Source organism: Simochromis diagramma, unplaced genomic scaffold (genome assembly GCF_900408965.1).
Source record: "Simochromis diagramma unplaced genomic scaffold, fSimDia1.1 OVJJ01000717.1, whole genome shotgun sequence".
NCBI lineage: Eukaryota > Metazoa > Chordata > Actinopteri > Cichliformes > Cichlidae > Simochromis > Simochromis diagramma.
The window spans coordinates 1,900,914-1,924,853 of NW_024387503.1; the positions used below are offsets into that span (position 1 = coordinate 1,900,914).

At 41.0% G+C, this 23,940-nt stretch overlaps 1 protein-coding gene across 4 annotated transcripts in view; it reads left to right on the forward strand.

Annotated features, from left to right (window-relative positions):
• Positions 1-22,950, forward strand: part of ccny (cyclin Y) — a 41,159-nt gene extending 18,209 nt beyond the window's left edge. The window contains exons 2-12 of one of the 4 annotated variants that reach the window (XM_040018684.1): positions 6,388-6,462; positions 7,466-7,486; positions 8,874-8,908; positions 9,003-9,026; positions 9,643-9,743; positions 9,845-9,880; positions 10,408-10,465; positions 10,825-10,944; positions 13,990-14,156; positions 18,138-18,300; positions 19,174-22,950. In XM_040018684.1, coding sequence (XP_039874618.1) covers positions 6,388-6,462; positions 7,466-7,486; positions 8,874-8,908; positions 9,003-9,026; positions 9,643-9,743; positions 9,845-9,880; positions 10,408-10,465; positions 10,825-10,944; positions 13,990-14,156; positions 18,138-18,300; positions 19,174-19,290 — 917 coding nt within the window. In that variant the 3' untranslated portion in view covers positions 19,291-22,950. The remainder of the gene's footprint in view (positions 1-6,387; positions 6,463-7,465; positions 7,487-8,873; positions 8,909-9,002; positions 9,027-9,642; positions 9,744-9,844; positions 9,881-10,407; positions 10,466-10,824; positions 10,945-13,989; positions 14,157-18,137; positions 18,301-19,173) is intronic. The other 3 variants (XM_040018686.1, XM_040018685.1, XM_040018688.1) reach the window with 3 other exon arrangements.
• Positions 22,951-23,940: the final 990 nt, after the last annotated feature.

The window sequence follows — 23,940 nt, forward strand, 5'->3', positions numbered from 1 at the left end:
GTACTAGTGCACAGTATATACAGATCATCTTGCTCACGGCATAAAAACATTCTGAATATCCTACAAAACAATAAATTTGGTTCTGAATTATTAGCACAGCCTTGAATTAGTGAGTATTTATTTTATTATTAAAAGAAAACGCATGTGTTATGGTCTTTAAATTAACCCCTTCCCAAGTCAACAAAATATAAAATTTACGTTTGGTAGTTTGTTTAAGATAGACTGGTAACACTTACTTTTGCTTTAACAATGAACAATTTCTTGTTCTTCACCTCCCACAGCAGCGTAATTTACGCATCAAGATTAAATGATGATTAAAGTAATCTTTGCTCAAGACAGGGAGGAAAACCAAGCAAACAAAAAAATCCCACTTTTTCCTGAAGTACTAAAGACTCTCCACTACTAGCCGCTTTGACAGACTAGTAGTTTTGCTGAGTGGCAGTGAATGGTCACACGATTGAAAACTATGAATACCAGTTAGACAGCATAAGTCAACTGTAATCACAAAAGTAGCCTATGCAGTGTTTTCCCTAAGTAATAACTAAAGTAACTTATCTTGGAACTCTGCTCTTTCTTGGGTCAGGCTTCTGATTTTCCACCATGTAACCAAATCAGTAATTCCAAATTATCCATCATTTGTTCTTCCTGTCATGTCGAGTGCAACTAGCGAGTCCTCCAGTGATGCTTGGTTGAGTCATTTGTTTCTCCACCATCCATCTCCACCTCACGTATGCTAATACCTTGGTTATACTCAAAGCTGGGTTTTTTGCCTCAAGTGAACAAGTTTGTTGTTTCTGACTTTAGCAGAACAGTTTTCTTGTATATTTTGCAAAGATTTGTGCTTTTATAGAAGTTATTGAAATAGCTCCTCTTGTTAAATTGTCTTTGGTGGCCGACATGTGGCTCTCACTGTCAGCATGTTTAGACAGTTTTGATTGTTGTGCATGATATCATTGATATCATTATATGATGCTTTTATAAAAATCCATACAGGTATTAATATATGATAGACAATATAATAAGACAGCTTTAATTTACTATACGTGCTAGACTATAGAAACTTTATTTCTCAGAGTCAATACTATATCCAGTAGGTATGTAGCATAAAATCAGCCAGTCATATACTAATATAACCACACTTTAACTTGTAGAAGTGTATTCAGTTATCAAATGGGAAATGGGAGGGGCAGTAGGCGCGACTTTGTTGGTGCCCTTTTTCTTCTTGTGTTCATCTTTCCATGTTAGTTGTGTTCCGTCAGTATTCTGTACAATGTAAGTGGTATAGCTTCATACATGCATGGCTTAAATCCACACGCTGACCTTCTCACCATTCTTTGTTCAGCTGCATTGCTAACAATGAGTAACCACCACCCCCTTGCTTCATTTCCTCTCAACTTCCTGAAACGCAGGAAGCCGGGTTGCTTTTGTCTCCCCCAGGTTGGAGAAATGGGGGGAGAGAACTTAAATAGGGTGGACTCACGCCAGGGGTCAATGACCACACATTGAGGGGGACACACCCTGGCTCTGATTTTTTTTTTTTCTTCTTTTTTTAAAAAACAAAAACAACACCTCTTACTGCAGCACGCATAACTTCAGTAACTGAGGTGTTTTAGATGATCAAAGTGTGTGATATTATATTGCTTCCACTGTGATCCATCCTTAAAAAAATGGTGCCAAATGTTCATACACTAACTGGACCTATGAGATTTCCTCCTTCGTGACTCCTGGTAATGAGGCTTAGCAAGTGAATGAGGGCAAAGGAAACAGCTGCAAAATACAAACAAAAACAGAAACAACAGAAAATGTCATATACCCTGAATCACAAAAGCTAATTAGAGAGGAAAGGCTTGAACTGACACATTATTAAAACAGAGACAACTTAAATAAGTGCTGGCAACACAAAGTGGGTGGATTCCAACTAAACTTTTTTTAAATTTGAGGCCATAATTTATTTATATAGCACTTATTAAACAACACATGCCTAACCAAAGTTCTATACAGCAGAAATATAAAAAGTGCAAGTAGAAAGTACAAGTAATCGTTGCATGCCTAGCAGGTATGCAATTATCAATGAGTACAAATGATGCATCACAGGTTAATAAATCTGCGATCTACATAGGCACCTGCAGAATAGCAAAGAACTGTCGGCTGCACAGGCCTAAAGACAGGTTCGTGACCCCCTATCATCTGTCGTTCACCAAAGGAAATAATAGTGATGGGTTTCATTGGGTAAACCTTGTGCCTTACATCTAAAACCAACACCATGTAATAGTCACACCTTTTTGTTTTAAAGGTGAATGGTCTCTGTTTCCAGTTTGTGTTGCACTCTTAGTTTGAATGTTCAACCACTGCTGACCAGCAAGCTCTACGCCTTCCTGAATGTTTTCCCTTCCAGGGCATGCTCACTGGAGTACTTGATAGTGCTGCTTTGAGTTTAACTGCAGTATGAGGCAGCTGAATATATTGCATGGTTATCCATCACAAAGTAGATGGCAAATAAAATGTTTCCAGGGGAGATATTTATAAATTGTATTATGTAATAATTTATAAAAGAAATGGTGTATGACCCTCGCCACAAATTAAATCTAAATCTACAGAGATTTAGAGCATTTGGGCATTTTGTCACGATCATACTGTGTCATTAAGCTGTGATTTCCATGCTTACTTTCTCCATCACTAACGTTCAGACACTGTGCATCATCATTAACCTACCTTAAGTTCTCCTCCAGTGCTGCTTCTTCCCACACACCCATCTTTTATTCAGCATCGCTTGTCACTACCTCCTACATCATGGTGGTGTGTGTGTGTGTATATACACATATATGTATGAATGTGCGTATATATAAGTGTGTGTGTGTGTCCTTTGAGGCTCTTTAAGTGGCTCTCCAACACAAAGTTCAAAAGAGTTTGTAGACAATAGCAGCGGCTTGCATGTGTAAGCTGCTGTGCAGAGAGCCTCTGTGATCTCAGCTGTACTTATCACTGCATGGTGTGTTTAATGGCACACTAAACCAAAGCTTTACACCAACAAGACTCAGCGAGATCTGGGGTCCGTTCTTCGTACCTCGCTAAGTAAGTTAGCTGGATTTGATTGTTGACGATTTCGCGTGATCTTGGATCGTTCGGTTCTCCGAAGCTCATCCGGGACTTGCTGTCATAGCAACAGATCCGTAAGCGTAAACCTGCTCGGGAGCAGGCTTACTTTATGTAAACAGGATTAGATCGCGGCCACCCAGGTATCTCCGCTTCATTTATACAAAAGCAACAGCGATATTTTACCACTGTTTGTCCATAAATAAATATTATCAATGTAATTAAAGATAATGCAGTATTTGATTCTTTTATTGATTTCATACAGATACACACAGGTCATTTCCCAAAAAAAAGGGAAATGTACTATTAATCATTCTATTTCATGTATTTGATTATTTCAGATGTAATTCATATTTAGTAGTAGTAATAGTAAATTACTTCGTGTAATCAAGATGAGAGACCACGGCTATAAAAGCGAAGGTGGATTTGGGAAGTCTGTCGCAGCCATGTCCTGTCCGTATACGCGAGCCACCCATTGCGGAAGGTGCAAGATTGATAAGGAGAGTTTTCAGAATTCAGCGTATATTGCGGGATAGACAGGATCCTTTAGCTCAGCGCGACAGTGTGCTCATAGAGAGATATCGATTTTCCCGTGAGGGTATTATTCACTTAACCAACTTGTTGACGAGGGGGTGCAGGACCACCACCTGTCTTTTTGTGCTCTGCCCTTTTCTTGGTTGCTGTTATAAACAAACAGATTATTTCAGGGTCTCTTTTCAAGAGACGAAAAGCAATATAAGTGATAAATGTTACCATTCTGTAGAATATTCTTATATTTCACTTTTACTTGTTCCCATGTTCTAGTGGGTCCTGTTGTGGCTCTAATGTGAAAGAGGATATAATATAATATAATAAATTTACCCTACCGCCTACTGGTGTTGGCCAGAGGGGCCGATGGCGCGATATGGCAGCCTGGCTTCTGTCAGTCTGCCCCAGAGCAGCTGTGGCTACAACCGTAGCTTGCCTCCACCAGTGTGTGAATGTGAGAGTGACTGAATAGTGGCATTGTAAAGCGCTTTGGGTGCCTTGAAAAGCGCTATATAAATCCAATCCATTATAAATTAAGTAATTATTAAATTACTTACGAGTTTGATTTGTCAGCAACTTTCTGCCAGCCCTCTCTCCTTGCTTTTGCAGCCTTTGCAGTGTTCCCTTGCGTTTTAATTAAACTCTGAAACTCCTGAAATCCCTCAATCAAGAGTTCTTGCTCTGCTGCCGAAAAATACTGAGTGCGCTCCTTCGACATTTTCGCCGACCAATCAAAGGGTTGCCGATCAATGTTTCTACTATCGATGCGTAGCCCCTGTTATGCCACCCAGTGCTCTCACATTACTTCATCCAGCTATACTAATCGTCAACAACAGGTGTGTTCGGAGAACCGGAATAGCGAGCTCAAAGTTGGCGCGATGATTTGATCTTGGATGTAGTAAGTGAGGTACGAAGAATGGACCCCTGGTTGCAAGCCAAACTCTTCTCCCTCACCTTTCACTTTCTTTCCACTAATGCTTCCCCTGTCATCACCTTCACTCGTTATATTTTCTCTACTACTGTTTCTCTCTCTCGCTGTCAATCATGTTTCAAATCTGTCATCTTCATCCCTTTATTTTTCTGCTCTCTTGCCCTCTTTGCCCTTTCCTCTCTCATTATCAGCTTCTCACTCTTTGCCTGTCTCTTGACATCAGTTTCTCTTTCTCTGCGTTTGTCTGTCTGGGTGTTGGTTCTTTGTGACCCTTCCTGTTGCGCTGACATCATCCAGGAGGCCAGGAAGCCGCTCGTTGGCTAACCACCCCACGCTGCTAGTTTGCATTGAATTTTAGTTTTGTTTCTTTTCTGGTTCAGAGTTTAATGCGTGGCAGTGTCGATGTAATGTTAGTGTGACATTATCATTAATTTTTCCTCAGGCTATTGTAACATTTGAGAGTAAATGTTTAACCTAGACCAGAGCACAATAAAGATTCTGAAGTCATGTCAACAAATGGTTTCATCTAAGCTAGTGCCGGATATTACAGGTCACCAGAAAATTCCACCATTAAATCAACCTTAGATCAAATAAAAGTCTGCTGTTCAAACAACAGTGGCTCTCTGTTGCACTAACCACATGTCTGCAGGCTCCGAATTCTACATTTCCTGTTTATAATTCAGCAGTAAAATGTCACGTTTCAGCATGTCTGGGACTATGGGATGTAATTGGGACAAGGAACTAGGACACTAAATTGATACTGATATATTCATTCAGTAGTTGTGCATAACAGCCATATGCTAGGCTCTGTAGCTGCTACTGGATTTAAACAGACACATCTGGCAAGGGAAGGCAGTATATTTACAGCAACACATAAAAGCAAATCAAGTACAAATACATAAAAAATTAGAAATGAAATCAGGTTGTATTCTAAATGCCAACTTTACTCATCTGTTTATGTCTTTTGGGTTTTGTTTTTTTTTGTTTTTTTACATTTCCCAGTAGCCTGAGATTATTTTCCATCATGTCCTCTATTAAAACACATTATTTGTAATGGGTTGCCAGAAATAAATACCTGGGCTACTTTCCATTAAAACAAATGTAACAAGTAAGCATATTTCAGAGTTAGGACTGTTTCTTTTGATCCTTGTATAAAAAAGCCTCATTGAAACATTCAGTCACCCTCTGATGGATAAGTGTACAAAGCACTTAGCGTCATACCCAAAGGATGAATGTTGTACAAAGCAGGTTTCAGCAGCTGATTTTTATCAGCTGTACAGTGCTGAATGATATTGTGCTCGTCATTTATTGCAGTTTTTCTTGCCAGCTCCTCTCAGATCTTTGGGTTCTAGGTGGTGTGTGTGTGTGTGTGTGTGTGTGTGTGTGTGTGTGTGTGTGTGTGTGTGTGTGTGTGCGCGCGCACAGAAGATGATTCAGTACAAATCTATAGCCTTCTGCTGTGTTTGCTTAGTGCATTGATTTACAAACCACCGTTTACACAGCGCTGGTGCAGCAAACTGTCAGCTGACAGATATGTTTTTCATTTAGCTCAGACCATTAGACGAGAGGTGGTTAACTCGTGAAGCCAGTCCCACATTTATAACCTCAAAATTAAAGGTTGTATCCGGCAGCGTGTTTAAGTTATACCCGTCATCCTGATGATTATATGATACTGAATATAGTTTTATCAAAAGAACCATAAGTTCTCTAACAGCTTAAACAATTTGTTTTTCCTGACAGCATTTATTTTTCAGCTGCATTTGGGATTAAATCATTTGAATCAGTTTAAATGCTGCTTTTCTTTGAGGCTTATGTTTTCCTTCCTCTGTATTTAGATCTTCCCATGGAGTACAATCCCTCAGATCATCCCCGCGCCAGCACCATTTTCCTCAGCAAGTCACAAACTGATGGTGAGTTGTGCTCTCTTCTTTTGTCACATTTTAATAATCTCAGATCTCTCTGAAATTTCTTCACTGACTTTTAAATGAGGGAAAAGAGTATTTGGAGTGTCATGATTGTTATTAATCTACAATGTAGAAGAGCTAAATTTAATAAATGTGTTTTCGTAATCAGTGACGCACCATTTGGTGTACACCTGATCTACTTGGATGAAGCCAGGATAGCATAATGCAGGGTTACATTTGTGGGTAAAGGATAATGTCTTCTGGTTTGTTTGAAAATGAGGAAGCAGCTTGTGGACATGCTTGGAGTTTCTGTGCAAAGTCAGTGAGCTGTGCACTGGTAGGTGCAAAGCCACTGCAGGTGGATCATGGACAACCAAGCAAAGAGGTGACGCAAAGAAGACTGCAGCATATGCCCACTTTTTGAGATAGCAAGCTGTTTTTATTGAAGGTGGAACTTCAGATATCAGCACAAGTACCACTGACCAGCATGCTTTTATCCAACATAAAAGCTCTAGATGGAGCCCTGTCCCGTCTGCTTTCATGTCAGATTTTTGAAGACGCACTGGGGTGTTTTGATCTTCCTTAGCAGGCACAAAGATTGATCTTGTAGCAGTCGGGTGCCTCTAGAATGACAGGAATGTCTTATTATCAACTGAAATGTGAAGCTTTTTAGATTATTTCCCAGTTTAGACATAATCTCTTTGCTTTGATGATAAGCTTTTGATTCAGCTGAGCAGTCTGTCGCCTGAAGGCTGTTATATAGATCCGGTGTTAGGTGCTGATAGTGTTGTATTAGCATCGTCAGGCTCTTATGTGAAAGTCTGCTGGCCTTTGTTCTCATACTGTTATTAAATATCAATACACAGCATTGTGGTCCTAACATATGTGACAGCTGCTGTGTTCATCACTCCCAGCAGCTATAAATGAATTACTGACACACTTAATAATAAAGCCTGTTGTGAGTATCTGTGTCATAAACATGGAGACAACTTGGACATTTGTTTTTCAGTTGCTGTGCCCAACAAAAGAGGTAAGCATGTATACGTCTGTGCTTGGTAGGCAGGTAACACTATGCTTACTGTGTGTTCGGGCTGGACCCTTTAAGGGAACAGTCCCTCTGTGTGGTCTCAAACTGCATCGTATCCTCGTACTCTGTTAGCAGGTGACTTGTCTCTGCTGCTTAGCTGCTGATATCGTCTGTGTGCGTGCGTGCGTTTCTTCCATTGCACATGTCCGTCCATGAGATGTAGGAACAGGACTGCACAGCCTTGGCCAAAGAAATTGCAGTTTAGTTACTAAAATGACACACCTCTAATTACTGTATATTTCAATTTTCATATGTAAATGGTTGATAAAGTTAGAAATCAGCCTCGAGTATAAAGCTGTGATTTGAAAGGTGTGTCACAAGTGAAGCCATGTTTCATGACTATTCAGAAATCACTGTGGTTAAGTTTGTGGTTTTTTTGTTACTGGTTTTTTTTGACTAAGCTGTGCAGCTGTTTGATGGTGTCAAAGACTGCTGTTCTTTGCTAAATACACACACACACACACTCACATTTGCTCAGTGGAAAAAGCTCAGCGTGCTTTGCAGTGTGAGTGTGTGCACCTTTGTGCCAGAGAGGTAAGACACAGACAGTATGGGATGAGACGTACAAGGTGTCTCTGTGTGCTCTGCGCTCTCCATCTGCTCCAGTTTGCTTTGCTAGCAGCCCTTTTCCCTTTGCGTGCTCTGTTACAACAGTGAGCACATATACTGATGCACACAGACACGCACGCAGCGCTGCTGCCCTGTTGCACTGTTGCGTGTGCAGTAACTGTGATGAAGCTCTGCTTTATAGAACCAACAAATCATCACATCCGTTAAACAGAAGTAAGGTAGCAAAATACCAGATTGTATGAACAGAAAGAAAAAGAAAAGAGATGAGCTCAGATGATTGGCTGCACTTGAATAAACCAGTCACTATGCCTGATTTAATTTGGACTCATGTACGTCCAATCACAGGAAGTTAATTCTGTTCATGTGGACGTAGTGTGGGAGAAACGTTTCATCACTCATCCAAGTGAATTCTTCAGTGTCTGAAGATTTCCTTACCTGGATGACTGAGCATGAATTAAGACATGCATGTCTAAATGATGAACGGATTAATTGATAAGGTCACAGTCATTCCCACATATTAACACGCAGGGGAGAAAATACTCACAGGCTTTGAAATTTCTCCGTTTTTTAATGTAAAAACTGTTTTTTGCTGAAGCTGCTTTGCTTTGTTGTATGTGGTTTATAATAATTATACACAGGGGGAAAGTCTATATTAATAGGGCAGCTCTGAAGCCTGGTTATATGCTGCTCCCTGTCTGTGAGGGTTGTGTACTACACTCACACAAAGATTCTTGAAGCGCTCTCTCGTCTTTTTTTTCAGTTCGAGAAAAACGGAAGAGCCTTTACATCAACCACGTAAGTAACTGAATCATTAGCCACTGTATGTAATACGTTTGCTGTTATGATTGCTGTGCAGTTAGTAATTTTAATGTCTTGTATTTTTTGCAAGTTAACACACATTTCGGAGAACAAGGTAAAGTCCTCCGAATGACCCTCAAAGTAACCCAAACCCGTTTCCATTGTTCCTCCCGTTTTTTTTTTTTTAATCCCACACTCCAGACTCCAATTATAGTCTTAGTGTTTAAAAAGCTTTAGATGTAGTACAAATGTAGAAGAAGCGTGGTGTTATGGTGCAGGTCATCTTTGTCCACACTCCCTGAGACCTGAAAGACAGGACTAGCTAAATGTGCAAATGTGCTTCTTTGTTTGAAAAAAATTTGCATTACTCAGTTCCTGCAGGGCCAAATGAGAAAACATTGTCTTGTTTAAGTCATAAACCTGTTTAGTGTGCACCAGTTAAAAATAATTTTGAATGAAATGAATGGACGATGAATAGAAAGGTCATTACTCAAGGTGATGAACTTGCTATTCATCAAGTTTTTGATGTTTCTCTAAAGATGCACTCCACCATAAATACCATTCCTGCATGCAACAAAGTGAGACGCTGACAGACCCACAGATTAGCTTGTGGGCTCACAGGTGCCCTACTTTCCATCCTCATACCAGGCCTTTGGCGCGTCCAAGTATGACAGAAATAGAGATTGACGTGTGTGTCTCTGTTTTTTGGTACGGACGTGTTTGAACTCCAGCATTATCCAGGCCCAGTGAGACGGAAATACAGCTCCTGTTCCACCATATTCCTCGATGACAGCACTGTCAGTCAACCCAACCTGAAATACACCATCAAATGGTAACCCCCATCTGAGCGATTCACAGCTTTACCTAATATTGAAAGATTTTTCCCTTATTGTCCTCTTACACTCATTTTTATTTACCTTTTTGTGCTTGCAGTGTAGCCCTTGCAATATATTATCATATAAAGAACAGGTAAGATTAACCTTTTATTTCTTTTGCATCAAAATTCCACAAAATACAAAAACCCTGCAACATCCTGCTTCATTCTGACCCAGAAAGATTAGATTAAATTCTTTACTCTTTAGATACTTTGATATCCAGCTAAGCTTGACATCCTTTTGCAAAGGGATGTGTTCTTACTAAAGGCTGTGGAGACACTAAATAACGCTTGCATGGAGACATTTTTAAATAAACCACAAAGCAGAGAAGAACAGGCTGTTTTATGTAGCAGCTTAAGTGACTCACATTTCTGCTCGCAAAGATGCAGCCTGGAACACATTTTTGTGTTGTTAATAGAATTTGTTGGATTGACATGACTTGACAGATCTCATATTTTTAAAAAAACACGGAAGCTTTAGGATAAAACGTGTTTCTATAAACTGAAAGTGGTAAGAATCCCATATAGGGCAGCTGGTTGAAGTGCAGATTCATTCATATAAATGACTTATCAATGAAATCATGCATCTGTTTTTGATTTCTTTTCCTCTTTTTAATTCCAGAGACATCGACGGAAGAATGTTGTTAGATATTTTCGATGAGAAGCTTCACCCACTCTCAGTAAGGCCGCAGCCGAAGATGAATTTCCAGTACACACAAACTATAGAGCTGTCAGGATTCATCAGGAAGACTAATTACATGAGCTGATAAACGGCACATAAGCACACATGGATCACACAGTGGCGAGATGTGTAATCTCAGGAGCCATCTGGATCATTCAGACGTGTTTTAAAATGAATATTTGCTCAACAATTTCAGTCTCAGATTTTACATAACCCCTTTGTTTTACGCCCCATGTCCAACAACACTAAACTTCTGCATTCAGAAATAAGCTGATGTATCGAGCAGCAGTTTGTGATTCCACTTTGGGAAACGATCTGATTTCATTTCATTCTTATCTTTTCTGGTGTTTGTCGCAGAAGTCCGAGGTTCCTGCTGATTATGACAAACACGACCCTGAGCAGAAGCAGATCTACCGCTTCGTCAGGACGCTGTTCAGTGCCGCGCAGCTCACTGCCGAGTGTGCCATCGTCACTTTGGTGAGTAAACAGTTCAGCCGTGAAACGCAGTCCCTGCACACTTTTAGCCCTTTTCTATTCGCACTTACTCAGATCGGCTGGACGCACGACTCGCTTCGACTCGTTTTCCATTACAACCACCTAATGTGGGTCGGGTCATTACAGCAACGCGACAGAACGTCCCGTGACATCATTTGGATGTGACACAAACGCCACAATAAAGGAGGACGTCGGGGCGATGTTACACCTGCTGCTCGGTCAGACTCGGGGACCGTGGTGTTGTTTTTGTGCAGTCATTTCCCTTGTTGCCAGGTTTCAAGAATGGCGGTTTTGATTTTGTAAAGGAGACTGAGTAGCCAGTTGGTGGCATGCATGTCACATTTTTGGATCGCTTGGAACTGTGGCCGAGTAGGTAATAAAAGAGCACCTGGTATCAGGTACTACGGGAAAACGCTAAAAATTGCATTGAGCCGTGCCGAACCTGAGCAGGTACTAATGGAAAAGGGCTTTTTGACTCCATTTACTTGTTTGCTTGGAGGGACGATCACATTAAGAGCTTTTCCAATCCAGCTGGCCCTGAGTGGAAGTGGATTATAAAAGCCTTCCCACCACTGAGTACAGCCACACTCTGTGAATGTGATTATTTCTGCATTGATGCAGTTATAAACAAAATGAAATGCAAACTTTTTGTTTTCTTTTAAAAAAAAAACAACAGCAAGGAAGGAAAAAAAAAATACTTTTAAGTGATTAGAAGTTCCTGTTTGTATTGGAGGAAGACAAGGGTGTCCAGAGCTTGCGGTTACAACCTAATTAAGAGACCCTTCAGCAACTCGAAGCATGACTCCACACAGAGTTAACATCGTGAAGGAGCGCGAGAGCGTGGGAGACAGATAGGAATTAGGAGAATTAGGACTGTGAGTCTAATTCAGTGCTGACACTAGGAGGGAGTATTGCTTCTGCTTGTCTTGTTTTCTGCTGTCCTTAGATTGTTGGCTCTCTTTATTTTTTACTCTTCTTCTTTGTGTGATATGAAACAGCCTGTTTGTCCTTCTGGAGAATGTTGCACAAACGAAGCCACGAGACAGAGCTGAAAGTTCAGTAACAGATTTGTGGCGGTTTAATCCGTTTAGTCTCCACTCAGAATTACTTCAGTATGAGGTCTGCCTGCGCCTGTAGCAAGTGTATAATTAGAATATAATTGGTGCTTTGGCATACAGTGGGCTCTCTCCCCGTGACTTATGACATCCTGTGTGCTCACCTGTGCTTTTCGTTTCTTCTCTGTCCTCACATATCATATCACATCATCTCTTTTTCTCTCTCTGTACTAAAGCCTTAAGCAGTTCAATAGTTTATCCTTATGTTTGATTTGATGGCACAGTTAGTGCCATCACCCTTCTCCACTCATCTGCCCAGAAACATTTCTTTCTACACTTTGTCACTCTGGCTAACACGTGGGTCTCTAGAGGCCAGCAAAGTGCATTGTTAATGTGGCTAGCCCAGGGGCCTGGTATTAGGTTTCTCTGCTTCCTGACAGATGGACAAATGTGTTAACTGTGTGGGTGTTTCTGCTTTTCCAGAGAGTAACTGGAAAGCAGTCACTGTGACGTGCTGCGTCTGCGTCTTTGTCCATGTTCAGGTGGACGAGAGCGATAGTTGCATACAGAGCCTGGCACACGGCGTGCCTCCTGCAGCTCTCCAGTGTAAACTCTGCCATGCTGTCAGTAATTGAATGGGGCTGTTGGCTGGTGGTTATTGGTGTAGCTTAGCTGACACAGCTAAATTTAGACAGGGGAGTTGAGATGAAAGCTGGGCGTCTTGCTTTCCCCAAGTTATTACATCACAGGTGAGGAGAGAGAGGATGGAAAAGAAAGAGACCCAGAGAGTGAGCATGTCATCCTCTGGGAAGACGAATCAGATTTCCTGTTGAGGGACAGAAAAACCAGACTACTTATTGTAGTAGATGAAGTTACTGTGTTTTATTATCAGACAAGCCTCCTGAAATTGAAGCAGCTATGCCAGTTTTCTCGATGTTTGTCACCTGCTGCCAGTTTTGGGCCACAGCAGAAACAGGCTGGTATTGTCTTCAGGAAGGACGCCCCACTGAGCACGACTTGTCTAATTAAACACCTGAGCTGCGACAAACTGGGCTGCAAAGTGGCATAAAAGAACTTATTAATTTCCATTTCACAACCTGCCATCCTTGTTAGTCTGAAAACTGAAATATTTATTACGATGTACCTCAGGGTATACATCCTGAAAATGGTATGGCTATTAAAATGCAAAGAAAGTAAGTAAGAAGTGACAAATCTAAGCTTGTGTACTTCTAAATCTTTCACTTTACATCATTTTAAAAAGGGAGCTGAATGTGGGTTTTGTGCACTAACTGTTCGAGCTTTCACAGTTCAGTCCATGAATCTAACAGAAGACCTTCTCTCTTGTACTGTAACAAAATGATGATGAGTGGATCAGAAGATTTAACATCTGCACAAATGCTTTGGCTTGTGAGGATCAGGTGTCTGTGTGTTCTGTGCGCTTTCTGCCGTGTAGACTGTGGGAATTATTTCGAAGGAGAGAGAAGGAGACGGTGCAGGGGTTCGATTGGCATGAATATTTCACGAGGGAGCTCCGGGGAAGCTGGATTTCATCAGCCTCTGACATCATGGAGGTGGAGTAGGCAGGAGACTGCAAAACTGTAAAGCAGCAAACTAACCCTTCAGATAAACAGAGGAAGGGAGAACAGAGGGTAATTAAACACAGGAAACCCCGAGGACACAAAGGCTCGATATGATTATTAACGTGGTGTTTACTTGCTTATGTTTTGTACCTTATGTTAGCGTTACACCGTGGGTGAAGGAAAACACAGAGCGATAGCAGTTTAGCAATCTGACTCTTTTGACCCTGCGTGTAGGATGTTTTAGTCGTGTGAAACTGACTTGATGCTGTTAATGCTAGTCGATGCCAGCTGTTAAACAAAAGGCAAAATTGAGAGTTTTTCAGTTTTGTTTTTGTGCTAAAATAACTGTTTTATTTCAAGATGCTTACTTGTGACAAATCCCTTTGTCTAAGGTGTATTTGGAGAGGCTCCTGACCTACGCAGAGATCGACATTTGCCCGGCCAATTGGAAGCGGATCGTGTTGGGAGCCATCCTCCTGGCTTCCAAAGTCTGGGACGACCAGGCGGTTTGGAACGTCGACTACTGCCAAATTCTCAAGGATATCACTGTGGAGGACATGTGAGTCAGTTTATTGACATCAGCAGCGTAGAGCTATATCCCTATAGACTCAGGTCAGTTGCAGAAGACGTCTGCTGTTATTTCTGCACTAAAACAGCTGAGTTGGCGATAGAAGCTAAAGCCTGGCATTTTATTTTCATTACATGGTTGTTTAAGAACATAGAAACAGTTTATTGTTTAACTATTTGCATGGAATAAATCAGCTAAAACACTTGATTTGTTACTAAGAGAAATAAAACATTATTAACTGATGGCAGCAGCTGAAATCAAAGCTATTTAGTCCTTTTTGTTTTCCCCGGATGCTGTTCTTCTCTGTGATCTTATGACTGGGAAACGTCTGGACTATTTCCATGACAACAGCTTCTCTCAAAGAGAAACCAGTGTCCTTGTGTGGGAGGTGCAGAATCACATGACTGACTATACCATATGATGATTTCAATAACATTAGCATTTCAGAACATACTGTAGCATATTCCTCCGAATGTTCAGTGTGAAACATTTCCAGCAGGAGTCTGTACGTCAGGCGCATGTTTAGGTTTAGGTCAGATCTTTGGAGCACAATGGCCCTGAAACGAGGACTACCAGTTATTTTTATCACCGATAATGCTGCAGATTGTTTTACTGATTAATCAATGCAGCAATCAGCAGAAAAAAATCATCCAGAATTTGTCAAGAATTTACTGAAGCAGCAGCTAAAAATTTATTATCGCAGCACTTTTTCCCCCCCATCTTTCTTCCTCAGAGCCACAATTCTCAAAGGTTGGTGCCATCAGCTGTTTGCTGGCTCCTAAAATGCCACACAGCCATGAAAACCCCTGGCAGAGTGTCAGCCATGTAAATAAATGCTTCCTCTTTGACTCATCGTTGCTGAGTGGGGTGATGGCAGATACAGCAGCACTTGTCTTTCTGTCCTGAGAATAGTCGGGCTTTGTGTGGTCAGCCTGTTTTCAAGAGCTGCTAAGAGTCTTTGCCGGGAGAGTCTCTGACCATTTCGTCTAATGCCTTTGATCTGAGCAGGGATAGCTCAGTAGGTCGAGTGGTCGCCCCATGATTGGAAGGTCAGGGGTTGGAATCCACTTAACGGCTACCCTGAGGTACCCCTGAGCAAGATACCGTCCCCACACACTGCTCCCCAGGCGCTAGATTGGTGGCTGCCCACTGCTTCACTGAGTGAATGGGTTAAATGCAGAGAAGAATTTCTTGTGACGATGAAGTATACATTATTATTATTATTATTTTATTTTGTTCTTGAGCTTAGAGTGTCTGAGGGACTTCAGATTACATTAGTTCCTCTTGTCTCTTTCCCCATAAAATGGTAATACAGGGAGTGCAGAATTATTAGGCAAATGAGTATTTTGTCCACATCATCCTCTTCATGCATGTTGTCTTACTCCAAGCTGTATAGGCTCGAAAGCCTACTACCAATTAAGCATATTAGGTGATGTGCATCTCTGTAATGAGAAGGGGTGTGGTCTAATGACATCAACACCCTATATCAGGTGTGCATAATTATTAGGCAACTTCCTTTCCTTTGGCAAAATGGGTCAAAAGAAGGACTTGACAGGCTCAGAAAAGTCAAAAATAGTGAAATATCTTGCAGAGGGATGCAGCAGTCTCAAAATTGCAAAGCTTCTGAAGCGTGATCATCGAACAATCAAGCGTTTCATTCAAAATAGTCAACAAGGTCGCAAGAAGCGTGTGGAAAAACCAAGGCGCAAAATAACTGCCCATGAACTGAGAAAAGTCAAGCGTGCAGCTGCCAAGATGCCACTTGCCACCAGTTTGGCCATATTTCAGAGCTGCAACATCACTGGAGTGCCCAAAAGCACAAGGTGTGCAATACTCAGAGACATGGCCAAGGTAAGAAAGGCTGAAAGACGACCACCACTGAACAAGACACACAAGCTGAAACGTCAAGACTGGGCCAAGAAATATCTCAAGACTGGTTTTTCTAAGGTTTTATGGACTGATGAAATGAGAGTGAGTCTTGATGGGCCAGATGGATGGGCCCGTGGCTGGATTGGTAAAGGGCAGAGAGCTCCAGTCCGACTCAGACGCCAGCAAGGTGGAGGTGGAGTACTGGTTTGGGCTGGTATCATCAAAGATGAGCTTGTGGGGCCTTTTCGGGTTGAGGATGGAGTCAAGCTCAACTCCCAGTCCTACTGCCAGTTTCTGGAAGACACCTTCTTCAAGCAGTGGTACAGGAAGAAGTCTGCATCCTTCAAGAACAACATGATTTTCATGCAGGACAATGCTCCATCACACGCGTCCAAGTACTCCACAGCGTGGCTGGCAAGAAAGGGTATAAAAGAAGAAAAACTAATGACATGGCCACCTTGTTCACCTGATCTGAACCCCATTGAGAACCTGTGGTCCATCATCAAATGTGAGATTTACAAGGAGGGAAAACAGTACACCTCTCTGAACAGTGTCTGGGAGGCTGTGGTTGCTGCTGCACGCAATGTTGATGGTGAACAGATCAAAACACTGACAGAATCCATGGATGGCAGGCTTTTGAGTGTCCTTGCAAAGAAAGGTGGCTATATTGGTCGCTGATTTGTTTTTGTTTTGTTTTTGCATGTCAGAAATGTATATTTGTGAATGTGGAGATGTTATATTGGTTTCACTGGTAAAAATAAATAATTGAAATGGGTATATATTTGTTTTTTGTTAAGTTGCCTAATAATTATGCACAGTAATAGTCACCTGCACACACAGATATCCCCCTAAAATAGCTAAAACTAAAAACAAACTAAAAACTACTTCCAAAAACATTCAGCTTTGATATTAATGAGTTTTTTGGGTTCATTGAGAACATGGTTGTTGTTCAATAATAAAATTATTCCTCACAAATACAACTTGCCTAATAATTCTGCACTCCCTGTAATGGTATCACGTCATTAAGCCTTAAAAACATTATGGTTTGTTAGTTTCTAACTAGTTGACAGTGAGAGATTCACAGTTTTCTGGGTTTGCAGGACAAAAATGTCAGCTTCATTTTAATGCTTAATCTTAGATTGTGGTGCATTTGGAGCAAAACGGGGAAGATGCCTCTGAAGCATGAGGTCAGAAAACTCAGTCTTATTTACCACGTCAACCTCAAATCCACTTGTGTGGATTATTCTGAGGAGGGACTCTGTGCTGTAGATGCCACCTCTCACCCCTCCTGCTTTCACACTTTTCTGCATCAGTGGATGTCTATTCTTGTCCTTGAGCTCAGATTCACAGGGCAATGAGCGTAATCCACCTGTTCAGGATTCTCTCCAGTGAGTGCAGCACAGTATGCACATCTGCTGTGCTCCCATATGGCAATTTACCGGACTGTGGCTCTTGATTTGACCAGAGATTTCCTCAGAAGGTCAATTTGAGTCCGTTCAAAGCCATGTTCTGGAACCTAGCCTGCTAAATTTCACGATCCACCCACTGACTGAACAGTAGAAACGTCTTGGGAGAACACTGAGGAGCAGAGCAACACAAAAAGAAACAGATGAAAACAGGCTGAATGAGGAAAGATGAAGAAAAAGCAGCGCTATTAGGCAGAGTTTGGCTACAGCAGAGCCTAAATTTAGCCCGTCTGTTGCTGCGTGGCTGTGAAAATGTGTGGGTGAGCAACAAAGGGTAGGAAGAAGAGATGGCTAGTGGTTACAGTGCAGAAGGATTTGGTCACAACTGAAGAGTAACAGATGAAAGCGTCTGTCATCACGCTGCACCGAGGATCACAGAGCTGCTGAGCACAGGCACTGCATGACAATAGCACTTTCATTTGGGATTAATTCTTTCTTACACATAATGCTCAGTGTTCCTTGCTTAGATAGCATTCCCTTTTATCATAAAGAAGAGGCTTATGTTTGGTGGCGTAGGCTCAGTGCAGCCTACGCCACTCTGTGAGATGTTGGCTTTACCAATCAAACTAACCTTTATTTAAATAGCATAAGACTAATTAACTAACTCACACGTTTTCTTTCTTTTTTATGGCAAAAGGAATGAGCTGGAGCGTCAGTTCCTGGAATTGCTGCAGTTCAATATCAACGTGCCGTCCAGCGTCTACGCCAAGTATTACTTTGACCTGCGCTCGCTTGCTGAGGCCAATAACCTCAGCTTCCCCCTGGAGCCTCTCAGCAGGGACAAGGCGCAAAAACTAGAGGTGAGAAGCGTGCTGAAGTACTAGAGATAGGTTTATGTTTTTGGAGCTCAGGTAAAACAAGAAAAAAAGAGAAAAATATCAATTTATTTCAGCCTGACATTGTGAAATAGAAAAACCAAGGTAATTTGGGTAGTTGGTATTTTGACGAGCTTCTGATCATTACAAAAACATAAATGTTGATCTCCTGCCGGGTGAAGGACAGGATGCAGGGACGTGCTGCTGTGCAGGTAGCTTCGCTCTCTTCCTTCCTGTCCTGCAGCCTTACTGCTGTTAGTGTTTCATTCATTGATGCCATTGTTTGATCTGTTGGAGCAAAACAAACTTTTTACAGCAGGTATACCAGTGTTAATAACGGCTGCATTTCATTTAGTTTTAGAGTTTTAAACATCAAGCTGGCTGAAGGTGAGACGTCTCCATGTGACGAGTGGAATTGGTTGATTAATTTATTTGGAGATGAGACCATTCCTCAACATTAATCTAGTTATTTAATGTCCAAAAATAACCCCCAAAAGAAAAAGCAGTTTACTTAAAAGACTGCTAAAAGTGAACCCACGTGTCTTTGTGATTTTGAAAAAATTCCCATTCCCACCTGAGTTGAGCAGGACAATAAGAGAGAAACTCTGGTGTGATCGAGAGGTCATTGTTGTCACTTTCTCACCTGAACTGCACAAAGCACAGTTTAAATGAAATGTTTCTAAGCGCGTCTGGTGTGTGAGCCCATCTCAGACTTGTGGTGTCGTAACCACTACTTACACATAACACACTATGTGTTTAGTACACACACACAGGCAAAGATGTTCTGTAGTCACTCCAACTAAAACATAGGAAGGCACCCCCGGCTCCATCTCACTTGCTCTTTTGTTTGACTTGCAGGCCATCTCACGGCTGTGTGATGACAAGTACAAAGACTTGAGGAAACTAGCCAAGAAGCGCTCGGTGAGCGCAGACAACCTAACAGTGGTGCGGTGGTGTCCGGCCATCATTTCCTAACACTGGCTGTCTGCAGAGGAATGCATCATAGACCTGTACTGTATTTCTGCCTAGTATGCAGGCAGACCAGGTGGGCAGCAGTCGTGTGGATCAGTGTCAGTCTGGAATCTCCTCACACATACACACGCCCCTTCAACAATCTGGCACTATTACAAATGTTATTGCATCCAGACTGGTTGTTGTACATAAAAGAAGTCCTGTTTCCTGCCTGCACCAAACCAAACGGAGCTAAGCTGAACCAAACTGAACGCTGTTGGAATGAAGACCACCTAACTTCAGAAGATAAGCAGCCAGGTGGAAATACAGAAGTGGAGAGACTTGTGTGAAGTCCAGAAATGAAAATAGGAACACGCTTAAAAAGCAGAATACAGGACGTAACAGCGGCAGCGGCGCTCCATAATTCCCTCCAATGCTCAAGTGCTTGTACAGCTGCTGGAGGGGACGCCGTGTACATTCCTTTGATTTTAATCTTCTGGTTCAGTCAGTACGTTAGCTGAAGCATGAGATGATCGTTTGACAGCTTATAGACACATTTCAGACTTTACTTCAATTTCTCAGTTAGTTCGTGTTTTGTTGGGTGTTTTTGTTCTTTTGCATTCCCACACAGCAGCTCCCTCTGTTCGCAGAGACAAGCGCATACAAAAGAAAGACATTTCACTGTTAGCTTAGCAGTACAGTTGATACGTGGACTACATATCCTCAGCCCTCCTTGACAAACAGAATCCGCTGAGCATTGTCTCAGATGGGGACCATTTGACTGAAGTTTTCATCAGGATAACTGACATTCAACGAGACAAGTCCGTTTTTAGCTCAAGGGCACTTATTCACCTTGTAGGCATCCAGTTGCAGAATAGTATCTCTGACAGTACGGCCACCCAGCAACCATTCAGATAAAGCAATATTCATGCATCGCTTTGTTGTTGTGATTAAATATAACAAAGCACGCACACATGGGAGGAGATTTACTGGAAGACAGAAACGAGATATACTGTAGAGCTTCTGTTGTACTTTATTCACTGCCATTGCCCTGACCTGTGGTGCCTGTAATAAGCTAGTTAAACACTTCTCCCCTCTCTGCTGGAGAAAAAAAAGAACAAATAAGTCTGAAGTATTTTTTTTCCTCTAACTTTTTGTACGGTTCTTCCAACTTACAAAGTAACAGTACAAGTGAAAACATTGACATTAAAATGCCAACTAAAAGCATGAACCTTCAGGGTCGTCACAGACTGAAACGAATGAAAAAGCTTCGAGCGATGATTGAAACACTGCTTACAAAATGATAGATTGTATACATTTTGCTAAATTGTCTTTGTACAGTGTAAATACAGCACCGTCGTGTGCAAAAATCTGTAAACTGAGGTCATAATGTTAAAAAAAAATACAAAAAGAATAAGGTTAGAATATTTATATGGGTCAGTTTATACTGTAAATGGGGAGGGGCAAATATGTCTAAATATGTGTTTCTATGACAAATCAAGTAAAGAAGAGAGTCAAGTGTTACGATTTAAATGGGAAACACCACTTAAGATTTTTTGGTCTCTTGTCAACAATTTCACAATGCCGAAAATGCCATTTTTTTTTAATGTGACATAATGTGTGTGGTATGGAGATAACACATGACAATTCAATTTCATTTCATTATTATTATTATGATTTTTTTGTGTTTGTAAGTCTTCTCTGTGAAACGTTACCCTACTCATGTGTTTTTGATAAAATAAGGATGTTTGTTTCCTCTGATGCTGTAAAATTGGCAAGATGTTGTAAAAGGTCATCAGGTGAGTCAAAAATATCACTCAGTATGTCGTTAAATAATAATAATGTCTGAACTGAGAATTCATATTTGGCAGACTTATTCTGTTAACACGCATCACTAACCCTCCTGTTGTCTTTGGCTCAAATTTAATTTGTATCAATTTCCACATGAATTTGTTTTTTTTTTAATTGGACTTAAAGATTTAAAAAAAAGTTAAACCCACAAAAAAAGATTTATTCAGACTGTATTTAAAAGATGGACTTTGTGCCTTAAACCTGCATTTTATCTCATAGCCAGCAGGGGGCATTTCGTCTCGTAGCAAAAAGGAGTCCAGTTGCACAGAAGTGTATGGGGAAAAGGAAGTTGGTGTCAGTCCGAATGCTCCAGCTCCAAGTTGTAACACTTTTCATGTCTACACCAACTAATTGGCGATTCTGTGAGAAAATTCCCTCTTGACGACTTTTCCACTTCTCACTCGTAGCTGGTGAGTTAAAAAGTTCATTTTGGGTCCTGATTGGGCACGCTGTCCATCTAACGAATAAATGGAAGCACGTTTTTCTTTTACGACTGATTGGTGGTGTTAAGCATTTTATTTGTGCCAAATCACTGGCGTTCAAAATGTCTTTTTTATACAATATTATTCGCTTACATCAACAGTCATCTGATAACCTTTTGCAGCATTTTGCCAGCCTCACAGAAACATTAGTAAAATTGTCATAAACAGTATTTTCATAAACGGCTCCCTTCCTGATTCCTCCTCCTCCTCCTTTCTTTTCCCCTTGAGTTTTTTCCTTTAAAAACAGAAAAAAGGCCAGTCTACAGATTTGAGTTCAGTTGCTGTTCTGGGTGTATGAGGATAGGATAAAAATGAACTTCATGTGACCGGCTGTTTGCCTTACAATCAACCAGACTCTAAATCTAAATCGGTGAATAGACACAATCTTGATGTAATCTAAAAAAAAATCTAAGGACTTACTTTTATTTCTTTTTAATGAAATAAAAAGGTCAGGGGGAAACGCGTTCTGATTTCAAATGTGACATCGGTTTGTTCTTGTGCATTTCATCGGTAGCCTCCAGGAGTGTGATTTATGTTACTTTGCTTTTCTAAGCTACCAGAAAATCAGTCTGGCCTGCAGGCGTGCAGAGGGGCAGAACTGTACCAAAGTCATGGAGGAAAAAATGAAGGAAGCTCTGATGTGGTGTCTGATCTTAGAGAAGTGCTTTTTGTGTGTGCATGTGGCGCTTTGAATGATTGGTAAATAAAAAGTGCAAAATACATCTTTGGGGGAAGTTACGATGCTGGAGTAGCTGTTGTGAGATATTGAAAGATTGTATATCCTATTTATTGTATGTGTGTGTACATACCGCCCAGTGTGGTTTTCTCTGCACGCAGAAAGAAGCCGCGTGGCTGACAGTGGTGAATCCTGATGTGGAGAACGTACCCCCTCCCTCTGATAGCAAAGACCGGTTTTGTGTGTTTGTGTGCGTGTGCGTATGCGTGTGTGTGTGTGTGTGTGTGTGTGTGTGTGTGTGTGTCATAGCCTTGTGCACTGAGCTCTACCTCTGCATAGAGTTTTACTTTTTTCTCTAATGCTTTTTCTTCCTCTCCAATATGACATTTTTCAAATTTGACAAATACAGCTTTGATCATGATGGCAGTAAACTGCTGCAGCTGTGACACTTTTGTTCTTCTTGTTGATGGATAATTTCAACAACTTGTACTGTATTCTGTTGTAAATGTCAGTGTATTATTTCCTCTTCATTGAGTCACTCATTTGTTCCTGTTCTGAGTTGCCAAACTTTTCTCTGTATGTTTTCAACTATGATTTAAAAACAAAAAAAACAAACCTGCTCCCATTTTAGGAAAAAAACTTTGCAAGAATTAAAATTTCCAACCTTGCAGTTCATGGTGTGTTTTTTCTTTGTCTCGCTTCATCATAATCGATTTAATAATCAGTGAAAGAAACACACTCCAAGATCTTAGACCTCCTTCTCTTTCACCTTGTTAACTCAAGTGTTTTTCACAATAAGACAATATTTTGATATGTACTATACTGTTGCGCTCACACAGTGTACCATTTAAATGGCTTACAGCAAGTGCTAATACAAAGATTACATTCTGCCATTCAGTCACTGAGGGAGACATTCAGTCCTTCATACTGGCCTCGATTTGTTTTTATTTTATTATTTTATTAGTCCTTTATTTATCCAGGTAAAAATCTCATTGAGATTAAAAATCTCATTTCCAAGAGAGACCTGGCATCATGGCAACAAAAGTCAAAAGATTTGTGTTTTAATTGCTGCTGTGGTAACTATCCAGGTCATTTCAATGAAGAAGTGCTGTTAGCTTTTATTAAAAGCACTGTTCGAACTGCTGTTGTGAACACCATCAAGCTGAAGTAATAAGTGAATAGGAACAACATCACTTTACAAGTTGAGAAAGTTCTATAAAAAACAGGAGTCTGTGAAAAACTCAAGTACACAAGCAGAAGTTTTGGCAGTTTGCTGGTCTGAAACATCTACACAATGCCTCAACCTTCCCATGAGAGGCGTTCCAACAAAATCACCCCAAGGCCAGACCATGTGATGCACAGAGAAACATGTTGAACTCTAGTGCACTTGTACAACTAGAGAAAGAAAAAGTACATTTTGTATGGAAGGAGAAAACGTCTCCCTGAAAAGACCGTGGCAACACAGGTTTGAGTTGCAAAGTTACATCTGAACAAACCTAGAACTGGAGATGTTTTTCTCCTAATAGGGAGCTCAACTTTTGGTGAAAACTAAGCATGGCATATCAAGACAAATGCCTAATAACGGTCAAACACCGTGGTGGTGTGATGATTTTGGCTTATTTTGGACCTGTGTACTTCATTGAGTCGACCACAAACTCCTCTGTG